The sequence below is a fragment of the Ammospiza nelsoni genome, chromosome 6 (genome assembly GCF_027579445.1).
Source record: "Ammospiza nelsoni isolate bAmmNel1 chromosome 6, bAmmNel1.pri, whole genome shotgun sequence".
Classification (NCBI taxonomy): domain Eukaryota; kingdom Metazoa; phylum Chordata; class Aves; order Passeriformes; family Passerellidae; genus Ammospiza; species Ammospiza nelsoni.
In genome coordinates this window covers 13700394-13716654 of record NC_080638.1, presented here as the reverse complement: position 1 = coordinate 13716654, position 16261 = coordinate 13700394, and the positions used below count along the sequence as shown (strand labels likewise).

The 16261-nt window shown below is 44.2% G+C and overlaps 3 protein-coding genes and 2 non-coding genes across 8 annotated transcripts in view; all 5 read right to left on the bottom strand.

Annotated features, from left to right (window-relative positions):
* The window catches only part of TRIM66 (tripartite motif containing 66), a 43016-nt gene extending 41440 nt beyond the window's left edge, over positions 1-1576 (bottom strand). For both annotated transcript variants that reach the window (XM_059474287.1, XM_059474288.1), the window contains exon 1: positions 1472-1576. In XM_059474287.1, the coding sequence (XP_059330270.1) occupies positions 1472-1541 (70 nt within the window). In that variant the 5' untranslated portion in view covers positions 1542-1576. The remainder of the gene's footprint in view (positions 1-1471) is intronic.
* A 5077-nt stretch (positions 1577-6653) lies between these two features.
* Positions 6654-9457, bottom strand: RPL27A (ribosomal protein L27a). Its single transcript, XM_059473779.1, has 5 exons — positions 9200-9457; positions 8851-8914; positions 8396-8471; positions 7443-7617; positions 6654-6844 (listed from the first exon to the last, which is right to left on the bottom strand). Exons 1-5 carry the CDS (start codon positions 9440-9442, stop codon positions 6716-6718), a joined length of 687 nt encoding a protein of 228 aa, XP_059329762.1. The 5' UTR covers positions 9443-9457; the 3' UTR covers positions 6654-6715.
* On the bottom strand, positions 7059-7190 carry LOC132075236 (small nucleolar RNA SNORA3/SNORA45 family). Its single transcript, XR_009418749.1, has one exon. It is a non-coding gene; the product is annotated as a small nucleolar RNA SNORA3/SNORA45 family (small nucleolar RNA).
* On the bottom strand, positions 7923-8054 carry LOC132075235 (small nucleolar RNA SNORA3/SNORA45 family). The gene has a single exon (XR_009418748.1). It is a non-coding gene; the product is annotated as a small nucleolar RNA SNORA3/SNORA45 family (small nucleolar RNA).
* Positions 9458-11030: 1573 nt separating the features above from the next.
* DENND2B (DENN domain containing 2B) overlaps positions 11031-16261 on the bottom strand; it is a 151757-nt gene continuing 146526 nt past the window's right edge. For all 3 annotated transcript variants that reach the window (XM_059473776.1, XM_059473777.1, XM_059473778.1), the window contains 5 exons: positions 15413-15454; positions 14311-14422; positions 13085-13324; positions 12760-12846; positions 11031-11792 (listed from right to left, as the gene is read on the bottom strand). In XM_059473776.1, the coding sequence (XP_059329759.1) occupies positions 11758-11792; positions 12760-12846; positions 13085-13324; positions 14311-14422; positions 15413-15454 (516 nt within the window). In that variant the 3' untranslated portion in view covers positions 11031-11757. The remainder of the gene's footprint in view (positions 11793-12759; positions 12847-13084; positions 13325-14310; positions 14423-15412; positions 15455-16261) is intronic.

Sequence of the window (16261 nt, the reverse complement as noted above, 5' to 3'; positions counted from 1 at the left end):
TTCGAGAAGTACAACAGGCAAAGAACATTTTTTAAATGAAATTGCAGAAAGTAATAGCTCAACACACAAGTGCAATACAAAAACATCGTACAATTAAGTCCACCACATCACAAGGCTGAAAAATTACTAATAGCCTTTAACGTTACAGGTTAGGCTAATTACCCAATTTGGTTACAAAATGTTAAGAATTCCAGGGCTTGTATCAGCTAGCAGAATTCCATAAGGTGTTTCAGTACATCTTTTTTGATCTGCCTTGTTCTCAGGGGTTCTAACTGTGATTGAGCAGCAATTACCTGTGATTTTTCTTTTCCTTAAGGAAAAAAAATCCCAATAAACCCTTTAGCTGAGACAATCTGGCAAAAACATAAACTTCTCCCAACAATGCACCACCACTGGGCCTCATTTGACTACTTCTGGAATGAACATGTTGGTGATATTTAAAGCACTAAATGAACTTATATCACTGAACATCTTACAGAGAGGAAGGTTTGCAGATGTGGGGTAATTTATTTTGGCATCCACCTCCAGTTCGGAGAGAAGGGATAAAGACAGGAACCTGGATGAATCTGGTTTGGAATGTATTTAGAACTTAATGAGAAAGAGGCAGACCCAAGGAAGCAAGAACCAACGTTGTACCAAGAGTGGCAACGCACACAGGTGGTGCTGGGAAAGTCCTAATCTGAGACACTTCCCTCTCAAGAGACGTGAGAACGTTCTCTTATCCTTACTCAAGCCCTCTCTTGAAAATTACTATTTTACCCATGCAGTAAACAGACTGGAAATACATAACATGGAAATCTGTAGAGGAGGAGGATGTGGATCCTCTGTTACAGGAAGACAAGGAATAAAAATAGGAAAGCAACATTGGCCTGCAAAAAACAAAACAACCCAAACAAAAAAATCAGCCAAAAAAAAAAACAAAAAAGAAAAGACAAACAAAAATAAGAACTATAAAAGAACAACTGAGAAGCTCAAAGTTCCCTTCACAGAAAAAGCCTGTGTAGGAGCCAAGCTCACAAAGATAACGTCCTTTTTCCACTCAAATTACTCCCAAACTCTCAGTTCTCACAGTTTGGATAAATTCTGGTGGCTATGCAGCTTTTCCATAGGAGCTCTGGCTGCTACCTCAGGGCTCTTATTCAGGAGTCACCTCAAACACACACAGGAATAAAAGTTTTAACACTAAGCCCCATCAAATGTCAGGGCCATTTACTCCCAACTTCATTACAAAACAACAAACTAGAGAAGTGTTCTATGTTAGCAGAGCCCTACTTGTAGTAAAGCCTACAGAAACCTGCACATTCAAATATTCTTTTTGTGACAAATGCCAGAATAACTTCACTTGCAAATACATTCATTTTTTCCACTCTTACATTTTGCTTGAGGAATTCATAGTGAACAAGGAACACCTTTTTCTTACAGGCAATATTTTACATTTACTCAGCTACAATGGTTTAGCACTTGCACTTACCCTTTACCACTGGCACCTGCATAGGATCAAACTCAAAGTTGACACTGGAAACTGGACTTGTACTGTCCATAACTCAGCAATCAGTGCAGGTAAGCAACACTTTACATCATGCCATCCAAAGAGTTCACAAATTTATCCTGCCTGACCTGTGGGGGCTGCAGTTTCAGTCATTGGCTTAATTAAGAGACACAGGTGTTTTGGTTTTGCTGCTTTCCTTGCTCATAGATTAACTGAGTCTCTGCACCTGGTGTCTCATTTCATTACTGGGTCATCACTGTTAATTATTTCTTGTCTCCAGTCTTGCTTTTTCCCACAGAAGTTCCCTATCTACACAAGAATGAAGAAGTAAACAGAGAAACTTCAGGAATACAGAAATAAACTAGTATTTATTTCATGTTGCTATACACAAACAATTCATGATCCGCCTTAAAGAAATATCCAACATTTTAACAACTCACTAGAACCTGTAGCTGCACTTCATCCAAGATAAGCAAGTGGCAGAAATTCACCTTTCCACTTGGTGAGCAGAAAGGAGGAGGAGAGAAATGGCTAAGATGTCAAATGAGGATACATAAAAATTAATGGAGTGCTTTTTTCAACAGTATTTTATTACAGAGAGGTCCCTCAGACTTTAGACCTACTATGACCAAGCATTAAAATTTTTAAGGAGGCATTACTTGCAATGACTGCCTTGTTCTCTTTCTATCCTTCTCCCACTTTCACATCTTTTCCCCTGTACCCTACACATGAACAGCCTTTTTCCTTTGCTTTTCCTTTAGGTTTTGTGTTGTGCCAGCCTTCCAACAGTGACCTCTGAACACTGATTCCATTTGTTCTCAAACCTGAGCTAGTCTGGTTTATGTCATCTCATCAGTTCTGATCACCCTCACCTCAGGGAAGGTGTCTTCTCTTCCTACATGTTTCTAAAATCTGCTACAGAAGAGACAACAAATGATGCCTCCTACTCAACTAAAGTTCAAAGCCTGTGAAAACACAAGTTATCTACATGCCTTTGCTCATCTTACAAATTAGTAATGAGTCTGGAATGCTTCCCCACAGCAATTAAGACACTTTCAGTAAAATTACTATCGAGGTTTTATTCCAAAAAAAAGTTACACATCTTCTATTAACATCACGACTGAGATCTGTCCAAGATTTCAAAAGGCACAGCCAAAAAATGCTTCTTGTCCTCACTAGTTTACTCAGCTTGTTAGGGTGAGTTACAGCCACAAGGGCTAAGGTAAACAACACTCACAACAAGAGTTTCAGTGCACCAGAATACACACATGTAACAACAATAATTATTACCTCTCATAGAAACAGAAGAACTGGGTGGTTTTGTGTTGTTGGTGGGGAGGCACTGAAGGAAGAGCAAAACTATCACCGCAACCAGAACCACAGAAAGGTCCAGCATGTCAAAATGATTGCAAAAAAAATTTGCTCTAGAAGCTATCTTGTAGCATTTATTCATTTTATTAAGCTAAGAAAATCAAATATTGATAATGTCAGCTTGGTAAGTGAAACATTCAGCCCATTCTGAAAAAAAATGTTAAAATGCTGCCTAACTATGTTATTTCTTTTCAAAACACTGCTGTTGGATGAAAAACATGACAAAGGTGGCTTGCTCCCTATCCACTTTCTGCTCACACAAATATCTTCTCTCCCAATTTATCAATTTAAAGTATTGCTGTAGAAGAATAGGCTTCAAAAAGTGCTTCTCAGTGCATCTCTTTTTATAACACTGCATTGCAAAGAGCATAAGCCAGAGGTTTTTAAGCATTACCTTCATAGAGAACTTCATACTCGGTGGGAACACAGCTGTATCCTTGGATCAAACCTGGCAGGCATTCCTTGCAGAAGGAGTGCAGGCAGGGCAGCATCCTGGGCTCCCTCCTCCGCAGCTCCCATTTGCACACCAAACAATTCCACAACAGATCCAGGGCCTCCATCCCCGCTGGCTCAAGTGTGGCCCTGAAAACATGGAGAGTCACAAAATGGCTCATGGCAAGCCCTGCACCTCACAAAACACTCGATCTTTCAAGTGCAAAGCAGAGGGCAACACGGGATGCACGATCAAATAAACATTCATGTGGCCCTGTGGAAAAAAAAAAGCTCCTTGCAGCTGAAAATCACATACCTGCTTTACAGAGGAGAATATCTTTGCAGATTGTTGTGCAGGAAAGAGTGGTTTAAGGCTTACAAACCATGATCCCACTATCTCTCTAGTATTTGCAACTTCTGTAGAAACTGAACTAATCTGTTCTATTGATCTCTTTACAAAGCTGAATTGTCACACGCTGTACACTTCCTGCTAGAAGCACTGAAACTGTGCAATTAAAACTATGAGATTCTCTGGCTGCTTTTACAATTTCTCTCAAATATTTTACAGTTTTCATGTAAAGAAAATAGTACCCACAAGTCCATCATTTCAGCAATGCATCTTAGAAAGCTGCTTTGAAAAATGTACAGCATCTTCTGACAATCTTCTTTATAGAAAAAGTACTTTGCAGTAATCAAATTTTAGCTATTAGGACAACCACAGATCAGATTATAGACCAAACCTGAGTTTCCCAGTGCTCCTCCCAGCAGCCTAAGCTCCCCAGGGTCAACTGAGAGTTTTGCAGTTCATGTTTCATCCTCAGCTCTGAGATTGTCAGAGATGTTGATCAGATACAGACTGCAAAGAGCAACTCCTGCAAGTTGTATCAGAGGAGAGAAAGCAGATGAAGCCTCATTTCCTCTGGAGCCACCCTTCCAGCTGATCCAGCCCCCTGGCACCAGAGTCCCATGGAGCTGCTGATGGCCCTGGCATGGTGGCCCTGCTACCAGCAGGATGGAACTGAAGCTACAGGAATGAGATTCAATCTCCAGATTTCCCCAGCACAGAAGAGCAGCAGCTCTAATCTTAGGGCTATCTCTTCTCCTGAGGGATTCTGTCTTCTGGTAGATTCCAGTGGAAATGGTTAGTAAACAGATCTGAATTTGGGATTTTATTCTGCAATGCAAAAAAATTTATGAATGTCTCAGAAATTAACAACCAGTAGTTTTTTAAAGCATTGTATCCTGAAGTCTTCAATATTTAAAATATTTAGAAGAAAAATGGACCCTATGTTAAAGTCTGCATCCTATTTCATACCCAAGACCCATTCAACTAGGTAGATACCCACCAACTTGACCAACAAATTCCTTAGATAAATTCAAACCTACCACTAAAACTTCAGACTCCAATTCCAAAAACCTGAGGGCCCTTTGGAGATGAGCTGTACCTGTGGTTTAATTAACATTTTATCAGTGCCTATTACACAAACTCACCTTTTACAGTGCATCTTTATCAACCATCTATCAGGGGCAAGTGTCACCGAAGCAGCACAGCCTCTCACCTCATCTCATCTCATCTCTGTCATTTCTTGCAGCTCCTGTTGCTAAGACAAAGCTGCACCTACAAAAATATGTCATGTCTGCAGTAGGAAGCTGAGGTCTGAAACTACCACAATGTTGACACAGAGAAACCACAGCCCAAAGCATCCATGCACAGAGAGCCAGTGCAAACAAAGCCTGATACTGGGAAATGCTCTGTCACCTCACAAGCCAAAGCTGGGGCAGGATGAGCAGAAGCAGGCTACTGTAAATCTCAATTTAGGCCTTTTGAACAACATGCAAAACTGAATAGAAGCTTTTTCATAGGAAGGGGAAGAGTAAAAGTAGAAAAAATGTGTTTCAAATTTAGTTCTGAGGCAGGTATGCATAGCAGTAGTCAGGCAGCTGGAGGAGAGGGCTGATGAATGCAATGAGCTACAAAGCCCAGAAAGTGAATCCAGGGAATTACAAACCTGACCTTGGTGCTAGGGAAGGTCATGATGCAGATCAGCTCAAGCACCGTCAATTGACACTTGTGCAACAGCCAGGGCATCAGACCCAGTCAGTGTGGGCTCATGGAAGAGGGGTTCTGCCTAACCCACCCAATCTCTTCTGCTGACAAGGCAACCCCCTTGGTAGTGAGGGAAAGGCTGTAGCTGTCTGACTATCTGTCTGCAGGAAAGCCTTGGACACCACTTCCCACACATTCTCCTGGAAAAACTGGCTGCCCACGGCCTGGAGAGGTCACTGGGCACTGGATAAAGAAGTGGCTGGATGGCTGGGGCCAGAGTGGGAGATTGAGCTACATCGACCATGACAAATTAGCAAACAGCAGTCCCAGCAGCCACTGAGACACAGCTCCCAAACTCCTCTGTATTCTGGAACAAACTGCCCACTTATGCCATAGCCATTCACAAGCAGCAGGACCACTGGCTAAGATTAACTATTTTATAAATGGAATGCACATCAACCTCACCCTAAAAGCCCTCTAAATTTAATTGCTGCCAAACACTGGGTTAGAAGTTGATTAACCAGGATTCTACCATACACATACTTCAAGACATGTGCATCTACTTCAGCAGCAAGCTTAAAATAAGTGACAGCTTTTATAGGCTCTTGGTCTGACACTTGAGAATCAGCCCACTGGCTTTGGTTATTTGTTATTGTTATTTTTTCCTTTAAATCCTGCTTTGGCACACAAGGGCCAAGCCTTGCAGACACCACAAGTCCTGCTTTGATGTTACAACCAAGCAAGGACTATTTCAGGTTATCATTTTAAACCAATATATCAGCACTGCACACAGAGCAGTTCCAGAGCTGTGCCACTGCTTTGCCAGCTGTAAGGAAGGCTGAGGATGGCTGGCACCAACTGTCCCACAGCTGGGAACAGCAGGAATTGCACACCCAGCCTGGGGAGGGCAGGGATTGCAAATGTCAATTTACAGCTACTGCTGCACTGCTGTCACTTGGCATTTCCTTGTCCACACTCCTGCTGTTCCATTCCCACAGGCCAGGGCACCATCCCCACAAATTCCCCTTGATGTCACCTCAGTTTTCAAGAATCCCCATCAAAATCACATCAAGTCCTCTTTTCAGACAGCTGTAGAAAGGATTACTAACAAAAGAGCAGCACAAATTCAGAACTTAATTTTGCCACCCACAAAACAATGAGACATCTGTACATGGCAGGTACTGAAAACTGTAATCAGGCAATTTCAAAATGAAGTGAGAAGCAGTCAAACCACTGATCAAGTATTATGCAGGTAAGATTAAGTGTGAACTGTGTCTGGAGAAGTCAGGAAAGAAAAATCAGAACAACCCAAACTTCTGTAAACCAGCTCATTTTATGCATTGTTTATTCAAAAAATTTGAATAAAACAAAAACTTTTATGCCACAAGCACACAGGCACCACCAACTTCTTTGATCTTTTCCTCTGCTCTTCTGCTGAAGAACTTGGCTTTCACAATGACAGGCTGCTTGGGCAGCTTCCCCTTGCCCAGCACTTTGTAGTAGCCCTAGAAGGATTTAAAAAAGAAGTTCAGTGTTTGTAATCAGCTCACAGGCTCCTACATTCAGACCTGTTAGCACACACCGGTTAAAACAGAACCACGATCACCATGACCTTATCCAGTAAATTCATTACATTAAATGACATTAAGACAATTAACAAAACAGCTGCTGGAGTCACAGGAGGTGGGAAGTGGCCCTAAGTGGCCAGCAGAGGCAGAGCAGTGTCCCTGATTCGGTGGCTGGCTGAGACACAGGACATCAGAGCCAGTGAATATGGATCAGGTGTTCCTGTCCGAGAACTATAGCACACCCAGACAACCAGACATGTGGAGATGTGACTCTAGTCTCGAGGGTGACATGGTGGGAGACCGGCTCCACCATGGCTTTGTTCCCTCAGGAACATTCCAAACCAGCCATCCTTCACCACCTCCCCAAAGGAGGGCAGTGCCTGCCCACACACACACCAGCAGGACAAGAGGTTCTTACAGGGAAAAATGCAACACCCGAAGTGCCCAGGGATCTGTGTGGTGAGCCTCTGAGCACGAAGCACTGGAGCTCCCCAGCAGGAGCGCCCGGCGCAGGGCCCAGCCCCGCAGCACCCACCGAGCGCACGACGTCGATGACCGGGGCCAGGCCCGCCTCGTTCTTGGCGTAGTTGAGCCTGGTCTGCTCGCTGACCAGCGTCCACAGCTTGTCCAGGTTCACCGTGGGACAGAACTTCTGGTTCCTCTTCAGGTGGTAGTGCCTCATGCCCACCTTCCCAAAGTAACCAGGGTGGCTGTGGCACAAACACATTCCACGTTAGATCCCATTTCTAACTCATCCTGAACAAGCACAACTCTAAACTAACACTGAAACAAGCATCTTACAACATCAGAGCATCCACAATGTCACATTACACCTTTTTTCATATTAATATGTGTAGAATTTAGGTGCAATAATGATTAGTATCCAAACCAAGGAGCAATTACACTCTCTCTAAGTGTCCCTTCTCCCCACAACTCACACCTCAATCCCCCTCCCTGCCAAGGCTGCATTTCCAGGGACCCAGGGAGGGCTGTCCTGCCTGGGAAGCTGTGGCACTGCTGTCACTGACCCGGTGACTGACTGAGCCAGGCAGGCACAGCCAGTGAATAGAGATCAGTGGTTCCTGTCCGAGCACTCCAGCACACCAGGGCCACGGGCAGGGCCCACGTGTGACTCTATAGCCTCGGGAATCACAACATCCCGCCCCTGTACCTGCTGCAGCCAACAGGATTTAACACCAAATTCACATTCTGAATTTGCTCTGTGTGCACTGCTAAGCAGGGACCACACTGTAACAGGGAAATTTGGTCAGCTTTACCTAATGCTACAATGAACTCTCCAAAATGCCAAGTGAAAAGGTTTTTGATTTAAGGCTAAGTGGGGACATGAGCAGCTATAATGCTACACCTCCCATTAAAGGAAAAAACACAGAGGATTGCAGAAAACTTTGCTTATTCACATATAAAACTCAGTTGCTTCTACTTCATGAGCATGCATGTTCCTAGTAGACATTTAAAACGTTAGCTTACTATTTATCAAAGTTAATCCTGTGATGGTGCAAACCACCGGCATTACCACGTCCTCCAGGATGCTTCCTGTGTTTGCCTGACAAGAAACATTTTAAGTTTGTTACATTAATATTACACACAATACTTAGAGATACTTTCAATGTCAACTTAAACTAATTCTTTTATCTTGTGGTGCGACACGGTTGGAATGGTAGAGCTGAAAGGGAGACTGCACCGCCCTGGAAGTTTAAGATGTCGCACAGCCAGTACTGATGGGCTGAGCAGCGCTGGAGTTACAAACCCAGGGAGTCTAAATCGTGCAGGACATGATCAGCCCATCACGGCGGCACCGCTCGATATTCCCCCGGTGCCCTGCACGCACAGCCCCGTTTTTATGGATCGGGGAAGGGCAGAGCAGCAGCATTCCCTCAGCGCCGCGGAGGCCCCGGCGCCCCCGCGGCCGCCCCTGCACTCACCCACGCGGCCGTGGCCGTGGCTGACGTGTCCTCTCAGCTTTCGCGTCTTCCTGAGGCGGGAAGGCTGCGGGGAAGGGGGAGAGCGGCCGTGAGCGAGGCGGGCAGCGAGCGCCAGCAGAACCCCGCGCCCGCCCGGGAACCGCGCAGCCGGCCGCCATGGCGGACCGGCCTCCCCGCACCGCTCCCGCCCGCCGCGGGCTCGGAGCCGCGCCTCCCCACCACCCTCCGCTACTCGGCAGTGCCGTCCCGCCGCGGGAGCGAGGGCGGCGGCCGCGGGGTCCGGGTCCCATCCCGATCCCGATCCCGATCCCATCCCATCCCATCCCATCCGGCCGGACGCAGCTCCCACCATCTTGCCGGCGTGCGCGAGGGAGAGAAAGGGCGCGGCTCTCGCGAGAACGGGCAAAGGCGCGCGGGACGGGGCGGGGCCGAGATCTCGCGAGGCTTCGCTGAGGCGGGAGCGGCGGGCGGAGCCGTGAGGGGCCGGGCCCCGCCCACAGCCGGCACCGCTCCCCGTCTGCTCCCGGCGCGGGAAGCGGAGCTTTAAACAGAATTTAGCAATTTTTGGAAATTTGGTCACTTTATTAAACATCCATAATAGTGGGAAAATGAACACTACGTCCTTGAACACAATTACCTGACACACTGGAGTGTGAATTCCTGGAGTGTCACTGTTTCTTAAGTTTGGTTTCTAGGGGTTTTTAAAATGGATTTTATACTGTTAAGATTTTAAACAAAACTTTACCAATTTTAAACACAGGCCTCAGGATTAAAATTTACCAATTTTAAACACAGGCCTGGATTTATTTTTCTTTAGAATTTTCCTGGTGCATTTACAATGTTCCACGCTGAGGAACACCATTAGTTTTAACAACCAATTTAGTATGGAAAATAATGCACTCCTTGGTTTTTGTTCGTCTGATCCCTTCAAGCACAGACCACCCCATACCACAAGGATTGTTTTACACAGCTCCAGTCTGAGGATTCAAAAGGCACCCATAGATTTTTTGGGCCATGATCTCACCTTGCCCAGTGGTATCCTCTGATTCACATTACAAAAATGGGAACAGGTTGACAGATGACACAATGTTTAAAAGCTTTCTCCTTTAATTTTTAAAGTGCAAATGGAGCAAAACAGCTTTGGCACAGGAGATGGGTTTTACAGCACATTCTTGTACATCAGCTTTGTCTTGCCTTTGCAGTAACTCCACAGCATGTCCTGGTACAGTTTTATCCATCATTTTCTGCAGAAGAATTATGTACTTCCCCCTACATTTACTAGCAGCTGTTGTTTATAAAAAGGCCAGAAGCCACCTGTACAAGTGACGTTACTCCTTCCACTCTCAAGAATTACATCTAGCAATCATTCTGGAACTTGGAGCATATCACAGAGTGAAACTAATGGAAGTTACCAGTTGTGGTGGCATTTCCTCTGTAGCAAAAGCACCTGGTATTTCACTGACATTTCACGTACACTTAAGAAGCTTTTGTGGATTTTGGAGTGTGAGGGAGGTAACTGAAAAAGGAAACGACTTGACCTTTTCAGTGAACAGCCCCTCAAGTTTGCTCTATGAGGCTGATAGCAAACCAGAACCACTGTCAGGTTAGGAACTGCGCAAGCCTCAAAGCCCATCTAACTACAGCAGTCACGCTGAGAATGACGAAAACCAGAGTGTGGGGGTTTCCTTTGAAGGTAAGAGGCTTCAGCTAATTTTCATTATCTGAAGCATTTTATATTTTTTTAATCTTTTCTTCTTCAGACTAAGGGAAAACTTACAGAATCTTGACAGGAGTTTTTTCTAGATCAAGGAAGAACGTGACACTTGAGCACCATGCACAGCACAAAGCCAACTGAAAATTCCATAGGTCAGGAGCAGTATGTGTGATACAAAGATAAAATCATTTGCTGCTAACCCATGAAAAAATGTTTTAACAGATGCTTTTGTTAGGATAAAATTTTTTAAAAAGGGGTAAAAAATGTCTTGTCTTAGCCCTGGTGAAAAACACTGGAGAAACCCCAAAGTGAAAACAAAACTAGCAAACCTACCGAAAGAGAAGTTTGTAATATCCACTTTACATTTTAATTACAAATTCATTTAGAAATCACAGGTGAGTTGCTGTGTTTGTACCTGCTCCACATGAGGAAGTGCAGAGGTTTGCAATGAATATAAACAAACAGGTCTATTTACAGAGTTTATTAGGATCCATACATACATACACTAGGAAAGGCTGTACTGTACCTACTCGCTGCAGCTTGCATGTCAGAGAGCCGGGATCTCCCCAGGCTTAGCATCTTAGTGCACAGTGGATTATAAGGAGTTTACTGACCAGAGTTCAAACCAAGTGGAGGTTCTGCAATGTGAACCAAGTACCTTATTATTAAGTTACTTTGTTATTTCTCCTTTAAAATCAGTTTGAAGGAAACAGACAGATAGACAGCCAAGTGCCTGTGCCGCACGAGAGCAGCCCCGTGCGTACAACCTCTCCCACGTACCCGAGCTCATTCACCCCGCAGTGTTCAGGCATCAAACACCCCTTGGAGTCAGTGGTTCTGCTGAGACAGTCAGCTGCACATAAATCAGCTACTCGTTTTTGCACCAAGCATAACTCAACTCATACTAAAGAAAAAAAAAACAAGCACCTGGTATTCTCAGGAATATACAAATATTTACCACAGTTGTCTCGCTCATTACAAAATCAGTTACAAAAGCTTACAGCACATTATGTACAATCTCTGCCCAAAACCACGGAGGAGCCTTCACGTGGCACCCTGACACAGCATCCGTGGATCTTCTCCTGGAGCTGCCTCAGCTCGCTCCGCTCTCCTCCCGCTCCGCACTCCAGCGCCGCAGGTGTCTCACACGGTGCCATAAATAGGATTTGGGTTGGTGTTTCAGCAGGAAGGAGCTAGTTCTTCTTGTGAAGGAACTTCATTTTGTTACCTAAAGGAAGCACACCGTCAGTCTGCAGCAGATAGCAAAGTCAATCCAAAGTGACAGCAAACGGGTGTAACTTGTAATCAGCATCAGCAGGGAGAGCTGAGTTACAGAACACTGACTGCCCCAACCCCTTCCTGTTCCACTCCTTGATCATGGTTTGTGTGAAAAATGCATGTATTTTATGATTGGCTTTTTGCAAATATTAAAATGAACATTATATGTGTTGTGTTAGAAAGTAATGCTGAATTAATTCTATTAAGTACTGTGTTAAATATAATTTTAGGTTATAGAAACTGTTAAAATAGAAACTATGCTATGTAAGATGCTTTGTTTAAAAGAAAGGACTCCCAGCTAGATAGCAGTCACAGGACACCTAAATCTTTCAGAGAAAAAGAAATTTTTCCCCTCTTATCAGAAGAAACGAACTTCTTCCCACCTTGGAGGCGCTGTTAGGATTCAGAGGAAGAAGTTGAAGATGACCAGACAGAATCCTGTGTTTGAATGGGATTTATGCATCATGTGTCAAGTGTGACTATGCAACAGGCTATTGCTTTTAAGGGTTAATCCTCTGTTAACGTGGGTCCTTTTTCGGGCTCATGATGCCCAGAAAAAGGTACCCGGACGTCCCTAACTCTTTGTCTCTGTTGTCTCATATTGTCCTAACCATTTTATTACTATTAGACTTTTAAAAATTTTAAAAACAAGTGATTGGCGTTTTTCACAGCTTGGTTCCCCCATCCCCAAGTGAAAATGAAAGTGTTAACAAGGACCGTCATTAAATCTATTTTATACCTTTAACTATGTTTTCATTGCTTTCTTTTTTGTAATTCCTATCACGCTGAAACCACTCTACTACCTCACTTCACCTCGGATACGGCTTTTTCAAATTAAAACAAAAAAACCACCACAACCAAAATCCACCATCACACTGAAAATTCATTTCAGAAATACTTCTAAAGCTTTTCCTCACCGAGGCCTCGCAGGAACTTGTTTACTCCGCTTTGTTCCGTGTCCGGGAGCTCCTCCAAATACTGTTCCACCCTCTGCTCGAAGAGCCCTGCGGCAGAGGGAGACAGGCATGGCTGAGCCGTGTGCGGCTGATCCCGGTCCCCGCGCAGCCCCGGCTCCCGCCCCGGCAGCCTCCGCCCGCAGCGCCCTTCCGGTTAACCGCGCGGGAGTGCAGGGATGGTTTCCGCCTTCCCGGTGAGCACGGGGGATGGAGGGGCGCTGCCGCCATCCGCGGGACCCCAGCGGAACAGCGCGACCCGCAGCGCAGGGCGGACACCCACCCGTACCTTTAGCCCTGCATTTCCTCAGCTCCCTGTCCTGGATGAAACCGGCGAACATTTGGGATTCCATGAAAACTTCCAAGAAGCGGCGGATACTCTTGGAGGCCACAGATTTACGGAAAGCCTCCCTTTGGAAGACACGCTCTCCTTTTTCATTCTGGGTTAGGAACAGGGAATAATGGCCAACTGTCTCCACAAAGAATCGGATAAAAACCTCAGACACTAATCCATTCAGGGTGTTACATTCTGCAAAATAAGGCAGCAATAAGACACCAAAATCAGCTGCTACCAGAGCTGTCAGCATTATCCCCGCAGGGCCGGGCCGTGCATCTCCCGGTTCCCTGACGCCGCGCTAGCAACTGGCAGGAGCGGCAGCGGCTCCCTGCACACCTGGATGCACACGGAGAGGGTGACAGCGCCATAGCCACGGTGCCAGTCTGCAGAATTGGTGTTCTGTGACCAAGAGTCAGCGAGAATTACAAATCCTCAGCAAATTAAACATTTGATGGGTGTTTCATCAAAATCAAACCTGCTGTTTTCACTCTTGAGCAAATTCTCTTCAAAAACTTCTGAATGATTCAGCATTAAAATGTTTTTCTCTGAGGATAATAAGTCTGTACCAAAAACTGATCAAAAATGGTCTGTTGTAGAATTTGGGCTTTCATCGTTTTGGAGATGTTTAAACAGTCTTATATATGTAATGCATATGATTAGAAATAAATTCCAAAAACTGAATAGGGGCCTGTTTCATACCTTTAAACCACAGGCATCTCAATTCACCCTGGGCTGTTTTTATCACTGCTGAAGAGAAATATGAACCTTCAGAGACAGCCCAACCCATCTTGGACTAAAATTCTTTTCTGGTGGTACCTGCTTCTCCCCTGAAAATACCAAGTGCCAAGAGCAATTCCAAACTCAGACACACCCCTAAGCCTGGAGAATTATCTGGATTGAGTTAGGGCCAAGTTAACTGCAAACCTCTGTTTGAGCAAAGGTTCAGAGGGACCCATAGGAGTCCTTGTCATTTGCAAAGAAATTAAAATAAACCACAGGTGAGGTATCACTGTCTGTTGATGCCATCAGTCTCATTCTGCTGTGTGCTGAGAGACAGCCTTTGATGTCACCAGAGGTATTTGAGACCTCAAGTCCCATCTTTGTTTCTCCTGCATGGAAAATCACAATTCTACCTACATTTGTTTATTACACAAGTCCCTGTTTCCAAAGGAACTTACCATCATCTGAATCACTATCTGAATCCTGATTTATCAGTTCATTCTTTCTCTCTAGAGCCTGCTCCAGAGCAGCTTGCAATTTTCTAGGCAATAGTGTGTCTTCATCATCCATCTGATGGAGGGAAAAAAAAATCTTTAAGCCACAATAATCTATTCAGGAACTCCAGCAAATACTTTCAGCAGGTTTAGAATTCAGATGAAAAATATTTGCATCTGCTACTGTCATGGCCACATATATAAAAGAATGAGAATCTATGCGCAACTAACAAATACTTCTAAAAATTCCTTGTCACTCTTAATAAGATTAAAGTCAGGAATGATAATCCAAAGAGCAGGTAAACACAAAAATGTGAAATCAGCTCTTCACATGACAAAGAGTCCAAATAGTCCTGTTTAACTAAATACACATCGTGTGAAATCTTGCTAGGGGTACACACAGCTGCTGTAGTTGGTTGTAGGCAGCTCCTTTGGTCCTTGACAGTGCTTTTTACTGTTTTCTAGTCTGTCTTGTTTTCTGGGTCTTGCCCCTGTTGCTCTCTTCATTTTATTTTATGCTTGTTCAGCAGAAGCCAGGTAAGCACAGGAGCCTTAGCTGTGCAGCCACTGTTCACCAGCCAGGGAATTGAACACAAAGTTTCCCCATGCAACCTGCAGACTGTTGGTTTGAAATTATTTAGTGCCACATGACTGTCAGGAGATGGTGATCCCTCATCTCCTTGTTTACAAGGTTTCTGCTTTTCCTGTCACATTAAACTATTCTCCACCTCTGTGCTCTCGGGAACTTTCTTTGCTATTTTTGTCCTTTTCACCTCCCAACAGTGTGTGAGTTTTCTTGCTAAGGCAATGTTATTGCCTTTGGATGTTTTCTTTCCACTGTGAATACAGTTCTTGATTCCTTGTGACAGTCACAGCCTCACTCCCTTCTGCCTACTGAGAAATTCTTATTTGCAGGTGGAACAGAAAATTAGAACTTTTTTTCCCTCATCGCTTTCCCTTTGCACACACAATTCCTGCCAAATCCCTCTGATCAAAGAAACCCAATCACACCATAGGGGTAAACAGCTTGCCAGACTGCATGGCAGCATTCTGAGCTGTACTTTACCTGTCTGATGAATCGATCAGATCCCAGGTTAACCATCAAAGCCTACAGAAAAGAAAACACTGCTGTGAAATGTATCTGAAGACACAGAAAACATTCATTTGTTCATTGGTTTTTAATAGCAGACCATCTGCTGAACAAGCCTCAACATGAATCAAATTCCTACTGTGAAACAAGAGGTTGTGTGCTTTATGAAACAACATGAAGGTTTTCTTTAGAGCTACAAGTCTAATTTAACATAGATACAACAGATCTCATACTAGATTAATATATTTAAAAAGCTAAAAGGGTTTTTTTTCTTAAATCTACCCAAGTTATAACTAATAATTTTGTTAACATGAAAAGTGTTTTAAGGGGTTTAAAGAAAACAATGTGGAGGCAGCGGGGATTCCAAAGGGCAAGGGTGTGAAATACTCATGATAAAGCAGCAAAGCTGAGAGATGGAGCTGGGAAGATGTGGAAGAGCAATGTTAGGAAAGCAGAAGGGAAATGGAGCAGAGATTTACCTGCGCCAGAGGCACACAGGGCCTTGGAAGCGAGCACAAGAAAATTCCTTAGAAAAAGGACAGGAAACTAATAGGAGCAAGAGAGAAAAGAGTGCGTCCTTGAGTATTCTTGTGGTTTTTTTACTGGAAGAGCTGATGAAGTGCAACTCTCATTTGATTTCCAATATAGTAATAACAAAGTCTTAGAAGTTAAAACTGTTAAAGGTTTTGTCTCCTGTGTGGGCTATGGCTTCATGCACCACTTCCATAAAGATTAAGAGATGTCATAGCAGATGGCTTCCTCTTGTTCCAGAACAAATCAGCATATTTACACCCTAAGTACCGGTGACTAGGTAAACATTCACTT